At 41.1% G+C, this 13,673-nt stretch overlaps 1 protein-coding gene across 1 annotated transcript in view; it reads right to left on the reverse strand.

Moving 5' to 3' along the window:
• kdrl (kinase insert domain receptor like) overlaps window positions 1–13,673 on the reverse strand; it is a 49,320-nt gene that overhangs the window by 11,172 nt on the left and 24,475 nt on the right. The window contains exons 15-25 of the mRNA XM_030396880.1: window positions 13,097–13,225; window positions 11,925–12,031; window positions 11,400–11,529; window positions 10,475–10,579; window positions 8,307–8,420; window positions 8,009–8,097; window positions 7,705–7,858; window positions 6,888–6,985; window positions 6,094–6,216; window positions 5,302–5,413; window positions 2,235–2,334 (exon numbers count right to left, since the gene is read on the reverse strand). Coding sequence (XP_030252740.1) covers window positions 2,235–2,334; window positions 5,302–5,413; window positions 6,094–6,216; window positions 6,888–6,985; window positions 7,705–7,858; window positions 8,009–8,097; window positions 8,307–8,420; window positions 10,475–10,579; window positions 11,400–11,529; window positions 11,925–12,031; window positions 13,097–13,225 — 1,261 coding nt within the window. The remainder of the gene's footprint in view (window positions 1–2,234; window positions 2,335–5,301; window positions 5,414–6,093; window positions 6,217–6,887; window positions 6,986–7,704; window positions 7,859–8,008; window positions 8,098–8,306; window positions 8,421–10,474; window positions 10,580–11,399; window positions 11,530–11,924; window positions 12,032–13,096; window positions 13,226–13,673) is intronic.

A 13,673-nucleotide genomic window follows, 5' to 3' on the forward strand; every position in this document is an offset into this window, starting at 1 on the left:
ACTGTGACTAAGCACCTTTATGAAGTCAATGAAGTATTCTCAGTGAGAATAGTCTTTTGTCTTTTCACCTTTAATACAGAAACCTCTGTGCATTGACCTCCCACATCTGGTCTGACTCTAAGTCGACTGTCATCTAGAACATTCGTCCTGCTTTCTGTTTCCAGGTGATCCCGAGCCTCTGTGGTTGTATCTGATTCTCTCTCGGATTTGGGTGTGAAGAGCACGCAGCCTCGCTCAGGTCGCTGACAAGCTGTCAGCATCTCGGTCTGTGTGGGAAGACTCAGAGCCTTTGTGAGAGTTTCCATCACACAGGCCTGTCTCATTTTGTGAAAGAATTCAGAAACAGAGCACCACGGCTGCTGTTTAAGTTACGTTCACGGCATGTCACTGATTGGCATTGGACGGTGATGGATCCCTGTTCTGTTACCACTTTCCCCTATAGATATCTTAAGTTTAATGTACATAGAACTATCATGACTCCCTTTTGGCATCATATTTAGTCAATGAGGACTGTTGCTGCTGTATTGAACCCACTTCCTCTCCGCCTCTCTGCCTGTCAGTGCTGTTCGGCCCAGACTGAAAGAAGCCAAGCGTCCGTGATTCTCACGTTAATGAACATATCGTCCAGGTGGTAACCCTCCCTTTTGGTGACAGGATGTGGAGAGCATGATCACTGCCTTTATGCATATCATTGTGTATGAGTTCACGATTTTAACCGCATTTCCTGCCAGAATAAATAGCCTGCCCCACATGTTTTGGGTCTTTTGGGAGCGTGGTGTGTCTGAAAGGGGGGGGGAGGCTGTTCCGTAAGAACTGAGCTACTCTGTCCGGTTGGGCAAGTGTGGTAGGATGGGAAGTAAGCATCCTATTTATTGTCCTCCCACTCTCCGAGCAGCATCCGCCAAATTCCTCTGCAATGCATCAGGACGGGGGATCTTATTAACAGACAACATTCCTGATGAATCAGTGCTGCGGCGGCACAAATTAATTGCTCAACACCGCCTGAAACCTCATGTGCTTTTCATCATTCATATATTACGAGGTCAAGGTGTCAAAACCTGGGCTTACAGACACGTGTGATCAACTGCAGACCTCTGCAGGGGATCTCCCCACTGACTCTGAGTGCATTACTGTGAATCCCATTTAAACTGATATCAGCAGGTTTTATCTTAGTTTTAAATAAGCGGCAGGCCTCACAGTCAGACAGCCACGCAATATATATATAATCTGGCGGGGTCTGTTTTTGCCAGCGCACCGCCTGAACCGAGATGGAAAGTAGGAGAGATTCTTGGCACCAGCAGGTCTGCATCTACAGACCCTCCGTTCCTGACTAAAAACTACAGTCTGGATTAGATTTTATGTATCATTTCCAATCAGCGTCTCCTCTGCAGAGCGGATGAATTCATTCAGTTAGCTCGACTTGGCACGGGCTGTTGGACCTTTTGATATCACATCATTATTAAGGAGAAGTGCAGCGTTATGCTTTCAAAACAAATAAGATTTGTGAACTTTAAGAGAAATGAAAACCAGACACAACGTATGCACACATGTTGGAGTGAGACTGTGAGTGCTGGATCTGGATCAGCTGCACATTGTTATTCCTGTTACAAAAAAAAAGAAAAAAGAAAAAGGAGTTGTCTAGCTGCATCACTGACTGACAGCGCTGATACCAAAGAAGAGGACTCTCTGTTCTCCCACAGATATTTATGTCCATCACCTTCCACTAGAACCCCACTCAACAAAAAAAAAAAAGCTCTCCAGTCTCTGGCTCTTGTCAGTGGGGCAACTTGGACTCCAGACATCACTTTTAATCGTGGTGCTCAGTTACATCTGCAGCACTGTCAGTCCCAAAAGGCTTCAGAGCTTCAAGCTCGCCGCTGCAGAGCTAATCAGTAGCTAATGTTTCCTAGGAGCAGGATTACCCATGATTCTTATCAGGCACCCCTGACCTGCTGGTGCAACCGCAAAGAGGGAGAAAGACACAATGTCTCCTTTTAGTTGTCTGCCAATATGGGAGCCTTTTACTCGCTGCCTTTATTTTGTGGGGAGAACATACAGCTGAGGATGTGGAAAACAAGACTTCTGTAGCTCCGTGGAAGATTTAAATAAAATGATAGTCAGGGCAGTAATGAGCTCATGGACTCAACTCACCATCTCTGTTGTCTTGAGATGGACAGCATGCAGATATTTCATAATTTGTGGTTTGCTGAAACAAAGTTAAAGGGAATGCTCACATTTCAGAGGAAGAGTATTCTGGTGCTCTCATCCTGGTCCCCTCTTTCAGCCGACAGCAAAACTCTTCGTCAATTTGGACGCCAGGGTACGGGGAGGCACCTGAGAGAGGAGCGAGGGGAAGAGGTTCATTACAGAGTTAACTGTCGTGCACAAAAAACCTTACTTTAAATTACCATATACATGATATTAACATAATAAAATCCAAATTTAGGAATATTATCAAGAAAGTTAAGTGCTCAGTTGAGTCATTACTGTGGTATTTTGTGGTATTTTCAAGGCTCCAGTAAATCCTTATGGCTGTTCATAAAGCTGGATTCTTCTCTCTAATGTTCATTTTTGAATAGCATATTGAAAAAAATCTCACATTCTTGAAAACATTAAGATGATCAACAGCCTCCCAGTGACTGACTGACACGTTAAGGCTTTAAAGGATTATTCTGCCTAATGCGCGGTTACAAAGACAACACCTGCCCAGGCTCTGCTGCATTCTCGATTCCCTGCTGGGAACATTAAACTCTCTGTTTACTCGCGGGTGCCAGCAGCTTTCCAACTCCAATAATCTACAACATCTCACAGATTTGTTTACGAGCTCTTGCAGACTGCCTAACAGCTGCTGTATACATACATGTTTACCCAACAAACTGCTAGAAAAATAAAAATATGACTGAGTTTTTATTAGATTTGGTTGGATTATGTAACTATGGTCCCCGTGTGACGAACGGTGAATGTGAGATATTGTTATATTTGGATTGCCGAGTCATGAACCTGCCAAATGTATCACTCACCAAACAAAACCACGGCTAATTTTATTTGCTTATGAGCCGTAATGTTGGTAATAAAATTTTAATTTGGAGCCAAAGCCTCCTTCATGTTGGCCTGCTGTGAAAACATACAGTCACACACTGAATGACTCGTATCCAATTACTTTTTCTGTTGGTTTTGGAAAATAAAGCCAATTCATTTTTATTAGCACAATTTCCAGGAGTCATTAAATTATATTTTTATTTGCTTTTATCCCCCACGGACAACATAAAATATCATATTTATGGCAACATAAATTTGAATGGAAACCAGGGATTCAGCTGCTTCTGCTTGAAGAAGAAGTGAAAAACAAAATGTGTGTAGACATTTTTCTTTAAATCCAAACTGTCTCTGTTCACATGTTATATATTTGTAGTTGCAGCTGATGGGACTCTTTTAACATACCTGCAGCTGTTCATATGGCCAGATTAATTTGGATTTTCACACTTAAAAGTACTTTTTCTGTGCCGAGGTGTCGGCCATGTTGGTGTGGGTGATGTATGTTGAGCGAGACGATGTTGCTTGCTGAGAAGTAGATGATATTTTACAATCTTTTATTACACACCCTTATTTATTTTATTTTTTTTCCCTTTTTTCTTTTTCTTTTCTTTTCTTTTCTTTTTCTATTGATTGTTGTTGTTTTAGTGATTTTGTATTGAGGGGGAGGATCTTATATAAGCCCTTTGGGTTTCTTTTCCTCTCCTGCACAATTATTTGTCTTTGTATTATTAAACAGAATTCTTGTTTTATCATTGTGCATATAAATAAATAAATAAATAAATAGATAAATGTGACATTCTTGACTTGCAAAATCAGCTTTTTAACTGACAAACATCATACGTGTCATTTACAGCGCAACAATTGACTACTCCCAATTGACTACCCTATAGGAGACACCAGAATCGGCAGGACTTCACCTCTCTATTGGATTGGTACTCTGTATTGACTGATGTGCAAGGTTTAGGCATCAGAATAGGAATGAGTCGGTAAAAATCATATTCAAACATCTCAAATTGATAATGTTGAACAGCTTGCATGACAAACAGCACAGCAGGCCTGCTTCAACACTTTACTAACAAGCTTTTGGATACAGGCACAGTTTTGTTTCACAGACCAATCCGAAAAACTAAAACACACACTTGTGTTACTCTGAAACTTTTGACCTAGAAACACAATCAGGTTGGACTTCTTTGCCATGTTTCTTGCTCATTTTGTATCCTTGTTTCCTGATTTATTTTTCTGAGGCCCCACTAACACTACCCAGATGTGTAAGTGTTTCTTTAACGGAAAATGTGGTGAGAATGTGTCAAGAGGAGTGAAGAAGAGGGAGAAGGAGAACAAGAGGGAAGAACAAAAGGCAAAGTGTCATAATGACGTCAGTGCGCTTTACATTCAAAAGAATATACAATTTGACACACTTTAATTTTAACTGCCGTGAGTGTCGACACAATATGGCAGCGATTCAACAGCGGCACAGTCAGAAAGTACGGAACAGCAATACATCCAACCCTGCTTTTTTACATCTACTCTTATGTTTCGCCTGCTTCCCATGGTGACATTTAACATACAATATTTCACGTTGAGCCTCGCTATAGAAACGTGTGGCGAGCTCTGTGCCATGGTGCACAGGCAACAGACACACAATGCCGCCTTAAAGGCTGCGGTGGTTTCACAGCAGGGAGACACTTTTACACTGCTTGGTTACAGTGAGTTTGTGTTGCCAGCTGGGACAAAACGGAAAACTTAAATAGGAGGTGTTCTCTCGTTTTAATGTCCCATGCCTGTGCTAAAAACCCTCTAACTTTACTCACGCTTTGTTTTTTGCACGAGCGGCCTGAAAAAAGTTCTCTCATGCTAACAATACAAGCCCAGGCTCTTTGTCCCAAAGGCACAATTTCACAGTGGAAGAAGACAGTTATTACCCAGTGCATCTGGTGAGGCTATACAGCCGAGGGGCACCGAGTGGGTCCACCAAGCTCTCACTGAACATCTCTGATAACTAGGGCTGGCCGTCATGGCCTTAAAATAATATTGCAGTGATTTTAGGCTGCTTCCCAAAACATGGTATTTTACAATTTCCTCAAAAGCACTTCATCATAAATGCTAGATGTGGGTGACAAAATCAAATATCACGTTACTTTTGACCAAGCTTTCACAAAAGTCTGGTAAAGGCAGTGATTATTGTGTAGTTAATTTGCTCCTATGCATGTTCAACAGTATGAACTATAAAACCAGAAGTGGTCGATGCTGAGAGATTACACTCACCCAGAGAGAAGATCTCCCACATGAGGACTCCGAAGGACCAAACGTCGCTCTGAGTCGTGTAGATTTTGTCAAAAATGGCCTCGGGTGCCATCCACTTGAGCGGCAGTCTAGCCTGAACAGGTGAAGAGATAAAAAACCCCAAAACATTTGTATTGCACTTGCGAACAAATCTATGGTACTTCTACATAACTTGAGTATTTTCATTTTAGGCAACATCATACTTCTCAGCTGATGACACTATAGATTATAATTGACTGTTGTGTACAAAACACACTACACAAAAATATAACTAAGCAGGTTATTGTCACAACATGAAACATCTACAGCAGTCGAAGTGTAACATACACATAAATGCAAAATATCAAAGGTAATAGTAAAACCCTAACAGGGAACATATTACTGCACAATGAGTAATTTTACTTCTCATACTTACATTTTGCCAGTAATACTTTAACTTAAGTAAGGATTTGAACACAGGACTTTTACTTGTTACAGAGTATTTCACCAGCGGTATTATGATTGCTAGTTCTCAGCAGTCTCAGCACTTTTTCCACCACTGCCCAACTCCATTTATCTAGTATTCAAACAAACACTATAATCTCCATCATTTTTTGTAACATTGCCAAGAACTGCCAAATTGGTTTAGTCCTCCTTTTTTGAATCTGCCAAGTCAGTGGCAGCTTCCTGTTTTGCATGTTTTAAATCAATGAGAGCGATTTGGTGCATGATTTCCCTGGAACACAGTAAAAACCAGACAGCTGGAAAATAAATTCTAGACTTTAATTAACTCACATCTCCTTTGCGCACATAATCCGGGTCTTTGTAGATGTCTCTGGCCAGTCCAAAATCACAGATCTTCACAACATTATTCTCGGAGAGGAGGATGTTTCGTGCGGCCAAATCACGATGGATGCACTAATGAAGGAAAGGAAAGAAAACAAAATCCTATTTAATGCAACATTTGGACGCGTACGTTTTCTGCATGTAACTGACTTCACAATGTTTCTCTACGGACTTAGAAGAATGGCTGCTGGCAGAGCAACACATGGTCAAGTCATCAGTGATATTACAATAGGAGATGATGTGTTCCATATCCAGGCTAAGAAACGGTCTGTGGCAGGTTATTTAAAAACAATGGCTTTATTCTCTAATCAGTCCCATCCGTCCTCAACAAAATTATGAATGACTTGAAAAAATGAATGAATTCCAAATTCCAAAAAAAACAAACACTGGAGTAACAGGGACAAACAAATTGATGGTTGAGTAAAGAAAAGTGGTTCACACTTGAATAAAAGAAGCCAAATCTTTTAAGTTTGGTCCTTTGCTGCACATTTTTTTTCATTTACAGTGCAGAAAACTTCATGCATGAGATTTATGCACGGCAACTTCAAAAAGACTTGACTCCTCTTAAGAGTATTTTGCGTGTAAATCAGTTTTCTGCTTTAAACATACCAGTTAAACGAGGCTGAACATTGCGATCCTTCACTATATGAGCAAAATGTGTCCAAATCTAAATCAAAATAACATGGTCTTTAAATAAAAAACAGAACAATTCCAACATAAATCAGGAAGAAAAAAAGGAATACCTTGCGTGAAGCCAAGAACTCCATTCCTTTTGCAACTTGGAAACTGTAGCAAATTAAATCTTCCAGTGTCAGGACTCTCTTATATAAATCCTCCGATTCTGTGAAACAAAAGAACATAAACCTCTCCCAGTGAGACTTATTCTTCAAATTGGATGTATGTGGCCTTTAAATCTAGAACAATAATCCTCCTCATCTTGCTTTTTAATGCAGTCAGCGCCTGTCAGATGGATCACATAAGATGAAACAGCAGTGATTCTCAGGGGGGGAACTGTAAATGTAAAGCCCTGGACTAAAACGCGCCATCTTAACAACCCATCCTGTCCTGTGCATGTTTCCTCCTACACGCTCTGTCGTTAAAACATCCTTTACAGGCGAGAGATAAAAACAAATTACAATTCCTTCAATTTGTCAGGTGAAACGTGTGGTTAAGAGGCCGAGTGTGCAGGTCGGGGGTCTGACAGAGGGACTTCCGCTGGCCCACCTGAGTAAACAGCTAATCACACCAGAAATAACACGTCAGAAACAACATGGCCAACGTGCCGTGCCCGAGTATAAGCAACACTCAGGTCAGGACAGGAAATAAACAGACGCCTCCCCAGACTCAGTGGGGTGACAGTGGCTCCTGCTGCACTGATTGTACTGCTGAACAGGAGGAGGAAACGTCCCATCAGACTCGGGCTAGAAAACAATCTGAGGGGAGCTTTGGTTCCCGGGCAGGAGGGGTGGAGCAGAGGTGGGGAGTTGGGGTGAGGGGGGCAGCAGGAGGGACAAACAGGCAGGGGGGGTTGAAAGGAAGCAAGACGTGCTTGGCCTTTACCTTCTTCCTCTTCCTCTGAGTCGCAGTAGCTCTTATCTTCGATGAAGCCGGAGCTGGCTGAGCTTCCGGTGCTGGCTACGCTCTCCAGGCGGCGCTTCATCAGCTCGCTCAGCTCGCAGCCCGATCCCGATGACACCACCTTACCGTCCTGGCTCTACATATATCATGTTAAAAGAGATGAGGTTAAATGTTACTGCTGACATGCACAGGACTTTCCTATATGGTTGTCAAAAACAGCGACACTGCTGACAAGCTCGTAGAGAATGATGAGAAAGCAACGGCGCCAGAAAGTCTCGTGCCTCACCTTGTAGACAATGAAGTCGTCTCTCTTGCCTCTCAAGTAGTTGGACAAGTTGCCATATTTGCAGAACTCCACTATCATCATCAATGGGCCTGTTAAGATGGTATATTTCTCATTATTTCTATGGCATGGGATAGTTCACAATATTGAAAAACCAGAAAGATAGACATTTAACCCTCACAGCTAGCAGTAATTTAATGTATTTTAATGTCTTTTTCTTATATATTATACATTATGTTCTACACCCAAATATCAAAACACTTATATTATATTTTGCTATCGCCTCAGTGACAAAGCTCACCTCCAGGCTTCGTGCAGGCTCCCAGCAGATTGACCACGTTCAGGTGGTGGCCGATGTGGATCAGGATCTTTAACTCTGACATCAGAGCTTTCCGCTCATTGGACGTAGCACCTCCTGTCATTATGTAAACACGTGAAGAACTTTTTAGCATTGGTTTGTATATCATTAAACATCCTAAATAAAAGGATTAACATTTTCATACTCAATTATGTTTAGAATTTAAGTAGTTTGACTTTGCTTTAAGATCCTTCCAGTGATGTTACGATCATGTTCACTTGGAATCCAAACAAAGAAACAGAGAGAGACAGATTTTCACTTTTATGAAATAAAGATGGAATTCCTTTTCTCTGAACAAAATGACTCTTATGCAAAGACATGAAAAAGATGCAGGTCTATGTACGTTTGATCTTATGTTGAAAGATATTTTCATCAACGCCCGAGAAACAACCTTTAAACTTGTGAAACTATTCCAACTATGATACTTCAGGTTTAACCCTTGACAGCTTTGACGGGACTGACAGATACTGGTTATCTTCTATCATTCAAATAATTCAATATTCTAACTTTTTGTTTTATTACCTTTTTTTTCCTCAGAATCTGTAGTTTACAAAAACAAGCTAATATGTCCAGTAAGACAACAACACAGTATTACAGCTGTTGTAAATCGCTTCCAGTGAGGAAAGATGAATTTCATTTTGTTTGTAATTACTTCCTGATTGTTGGTGACGTTGTTGTGGAGCACTCTGCTGTTTGATGACTGTCTTTAACTGTTGCTGCACTTGTTTTTGTCGGACATTTGCCACAGACACAAAGATAATTACATAAGGGATAATACACAAAACTGTCTTAGTTGAAATCCGTAAAAAGTTTGTTTAAGTTACCAACTATCAAATGTCATGCATCTCAAATATATGACTCGGGGGATTTGGTGTGATGACATATCAAAACAAAATTCAGTCCGAGAGAGAAAGCAGGAAAAAGCCTGAACCCTTGTGGCCGGATTACTGAGGAATTTCATTTTGCCAGTTCATTAAACATGATAGAAAAACATTAAATATTGCTTCAGCGATAAGAAGCAGTGTTTGATGGAGGAAATCCTTAAAATGAAATGCCAACAGAATTAGAGAAACTAAACAGGAGGTGCTCACATTACATACCAGGTCCTCACCTTGAATCGAGAAACAAAATCAAAATTTAGAGGTTGTTTTATTGTTGCAGCTTCGACCGACCAGATATTTATGAGCTAGAAGCTGAAGCAGCCCGGGAGTCTCGCGCTAAACCACGGTCAATTTGAGGAGACCTGCTGCTTTCCATTAAGTTTGACCTACGACTAACAACGGACTCAGAGCGCCTGTGATTTATGCTGAGACATGATAAATGGTACGACACTGACTACAGCCCCACTTTTCATCCTTACTGATACATCATCACCAAATCACTTCTCGCTGATAGGTCCGAACTTCGCTTTTCTAGTTTTGCTTCCACACATGAAGCTGTTGTGAATGAAATAGCTGAGCATCTGCAGTCTAACCTTCTTCTTTTTTTCTTTTTTTTTTAGCTTGTTGCTTTCTCTGTTTTCATTAAACTCCAACCTTTCTGGTTTATTGTGAATATTTGGAAAGACTTTGGAGTGGGATTGTAAATTATTCATCTCTGACGAAATCTAGACCAGAGACTGAGGACAGTTTCCAAATGTTATAATCTTCACAATGGGTCAAATATAAACATATTTTTACGGCTCATTTTGTTCTTGAATCTCACACTTTTGAACTCTTGTTCACCTACAGATTTTGAACATACTGATCTCAGCTGCCGGATCTGCATGCACTCAATCTCTTCATCGAGGAGGGGGTTAGAGGTCTCTAACTGCACTTTGCAAGGATCAGACACTGCATGCTTAGCTTTGAACCCTTAAGCCATACAAACATTAATTGTAGGCACATGTGGTGCTGTAGCTCATGAGCCTGTAATGTGCACAATAAATAAATCCTCTGCAGAAATGACAGAAAGATGTAATTCATCTGATACCCATACAGCAGTAGATACTTTGCTAATGCTGGTCTGTCTGGTGCTTCGGGGATGAACCAGGGCCAAGTTAAAGTTATGTGAAAAAGGACAAGAGGTTATGTATATAAATGCCCATTTTTCAGACGTTTTTAACATCCTACCTTTCAGCATCTTCACAGCAACAGTCTTACAGGTTGACAGCTTGTCGATCCCAAAGGCGGAGGCCTCCACCACTTTTCCAAAAGCTCCGTGGCCGAGAGTTTTGCCTGGCAATGGAAGAAGGTATTTGATAAGTGGGACGACATCAGAGCTTCCTGTCCCTCAGGGGGGAAATCAGACTGGATTCCCTGTCAGTCAGGCAATAATGGGTCTATAATTAAAACAACATGCTGGAGCTCTGATCTCCAGGCAGTTGTTTCTAGAAAACATACTGTTCACTGAAGACTGGATGACAGCACAGGTCACTGATAAGTAATGGGGGTGTGACGCTTTTTCCATGTACCTTAATGTGGCTGTATAAATCCTTAGCATGAACCGCTTTCAAAATGAGCTTTTGACCTTTCAAGAATCATTCTTTTTGTCATCTGCACACTTTAATGTAATTAAATGACATATGTTCAAACTAGAGACAGTAAATTCAAGATTTAAGATTCAAGATTAACTTTATTGTCCCACATTGCAGGAAATTTGCATTGCATGTCGGAATTAATGTGAAAGACAGAGGAAGAAACATACAATGATATAAAATAGCTGGTAAACTATAGTACAATGGTCATTTATTACCAGCAAAGGGGGGAGATGCACATTCCTCTACACAGGTGGGGTCATTCTCTAGAGTCTTTGACTATATAATAGCTTATTTTCTGCAATTCTTTCAAACTGTGATATCTTAACAGGGTTCTGCTTCTTGACTTGTTAAAAACAGTCAAAATCACAACAATGCAGTCGCTGATTATAAATAAAACCTCCAGAAACTACATCAACCTCACCAAAGGTTTGATTTAGATGAAGTCTAGCAATTGACAGCTTTAACGAAACTTCTTCCAAAATGAAATATTTGGTTAGGTAGGATTGCACAGTGCTCACCCAGCCGCAGGCGGTCACGGGGAAACTCCCATTTGCTGCTGTCATATTGAAGAAAATCACCCTGCTCCTCGAGGGGACACTCGTCAGGGTCGATGATGATCGATGGACCCATCTTATACTGCGCTGGTTGCTGAAGGTGTTAGAGGAGAATTTTCAGGATCATCACAAACGATGATGATGCTAAGATGTGAAAATGTTTAAAGTGACTTCGGATTCTTGCTCCAGGTCGAAGGCACAAAAATGTTTCCACAGTTTCATCGCAGGGGGAGCCCATTCTGTTCTCCTTTGAGGCCATATTGTACATTCAGACATGATCTTTGCACTTCCCAATTGTCAGGAAATGTGGAAATTATAAACACTGGCTAAATTCATCCTCCCAGTCTGTATTTCACAAGATACATGAGTCAGTCGCTTCCACGAAGTCAATGGGATTCATGGAACAAATCCACAAAAATTACAGGAATGTGACGTCACTTGTTTTAACAAACAAACATCTCATGTAGTGTCTGAGAAGAAACACCTTACCTTCCTCAGCTTGCGGATGAAGAGGATAAGCATCAGCCAGAGGAACGTGGCTGCTGCTCCAGTGCACACCAAAATGATGACCTCGACGTTTGCCTTCCCTTCATCCCCTGAAAACAGAACAGCTATTGTAAACGACCAGAAGACTTAGGCAAGAAAGAAAAAAAATCCCTTTGTACTTTTTCATGATCTCATACTGTTGTCATATTATATTGACAAGAATTTGATCTGTTTCAAATTTGTAAACAGGGAGCCTGTTTTTGGAATCCAGGAACCTTTATTATTATTTTTTTTATTTCTGTGATTGATTGTACACAAAAAGGAAGTGGAAACACACACTGGTGTTTATTTCTGGTTTGTTTGGGACATGGATACAGCGATTTTTCCGTTACTCTTTTCATCCAAACACTGCTTTTCTTACCATCCATGTCGACACTCTGAAAGCTAATACCCTTTGAATCTTCACAAAGCTTTTCTGGCTCTTATTTCGTGCGATCCTTGACTAAACATTCAAAGCAGAACTTGAATACAGCTTGGTGAGGAAATCTCTTTGTGGTGAAAATGGAATGAAAGAAATCTTTTGAAGTGACTGGATGTGGCCAAAACTGTGCTGCATGATATCTCTCCTACACTGCCATCCTCACCTTCACATGTCAACCTGCCATCAGTTTCACATGTTAAGTACACGGCCCTTCTCCTGCAGTTATCTACGGTGTGTTTCCAGTCCCTGGGCTGTTGCAGCAGTCAATCTCTTTGCACTCATTAGTGGACCTCTTAACACTTCACAGAGGTCATGTCCTCAAGGTAAGGACTCGCAGCCAGAGCCTTGATCATAAAACCCGAGAAGGAATTCACTTGGCATTCCTGTGAGCCACAGATTTTCTGTCAGGGGAGACTTTTCATACTGAAACTAGAGCCGACCTATTTGTCATGGTGACAAGAAAACATGAATGCCAACAAGGCCTCTGATGAGCTTCGATTGAAAATAAAGAAAATGCAATGATGATGAGTGAATTTAAAGTGATCCGTAGCCGAACGCACACAGACTGTGGAAACAGAATGCCATCATTTGCAAAGTACGACGGAGGTGTCGCTGAGCCCATGTAGTGATGTAATTTATACAATCATGTGTAACAGAGTTGTATTTGTGATGGCAAGGTGCATGAAGGACTTACCGAGCACAGTAACAACAGCACTTGTTCTCGCGACGCCCACATTGTTCTCGGCTGTACACTCGTACAGGCCCTCATCGTCTTTCTTCACCCTCTCGATGGTCAGGACCCCGTCCTCTCCCAGTGTGATACCTGCAACACACAACCAAAATCAGTCAAAATGATACCCTGAAGTTTAAAACAAGTCTGGCATTTTACACTGAAACGCTGAAGAAAGGTTATTTTCTTCAGGCAGTTTAGTTTGTAAAAATTATGGATGACCTTAGCCCACTTCCACTGCACTCTTTGAGCCAAAAATAATATTTTCTGTTGAAGGGGTTTGGCTTACTCATTTTCTCACTGTGTTTGGATTAGTTTGATTATTGTGTGCATGTGAATAAAAATATGAGGACCAACTTGAGTCAACTTGATTTAAATGAGTTGTAGTGTACTACAAGTGATTGCAAAGTCACTGCACAAATGTCTCCCCAAGGATTCTTGTGTAATTTGCTACGCATATGCAGGAACGTATACATATACGTTGTTCACTTGTGCTTTGGGAAAATTCGCCTTCCAGTGAAGAAATGTTTTCTCTGAAGAA

The sequence above is a fragment of the Sparus aurata genome, chromosome 18 (assembly GCF_900880675.1).
Source record: "Sparus aurata chromosome 18, fSpaAur1.1, whole genome shotgun sequence".
Classification (NCBI taxonomy): domain Eukaryota; kingdom Metazoa; phylum Chordata; class Actinopteri; order Spariformes; family Sparidae; genus Sparus; species Sparus aurata.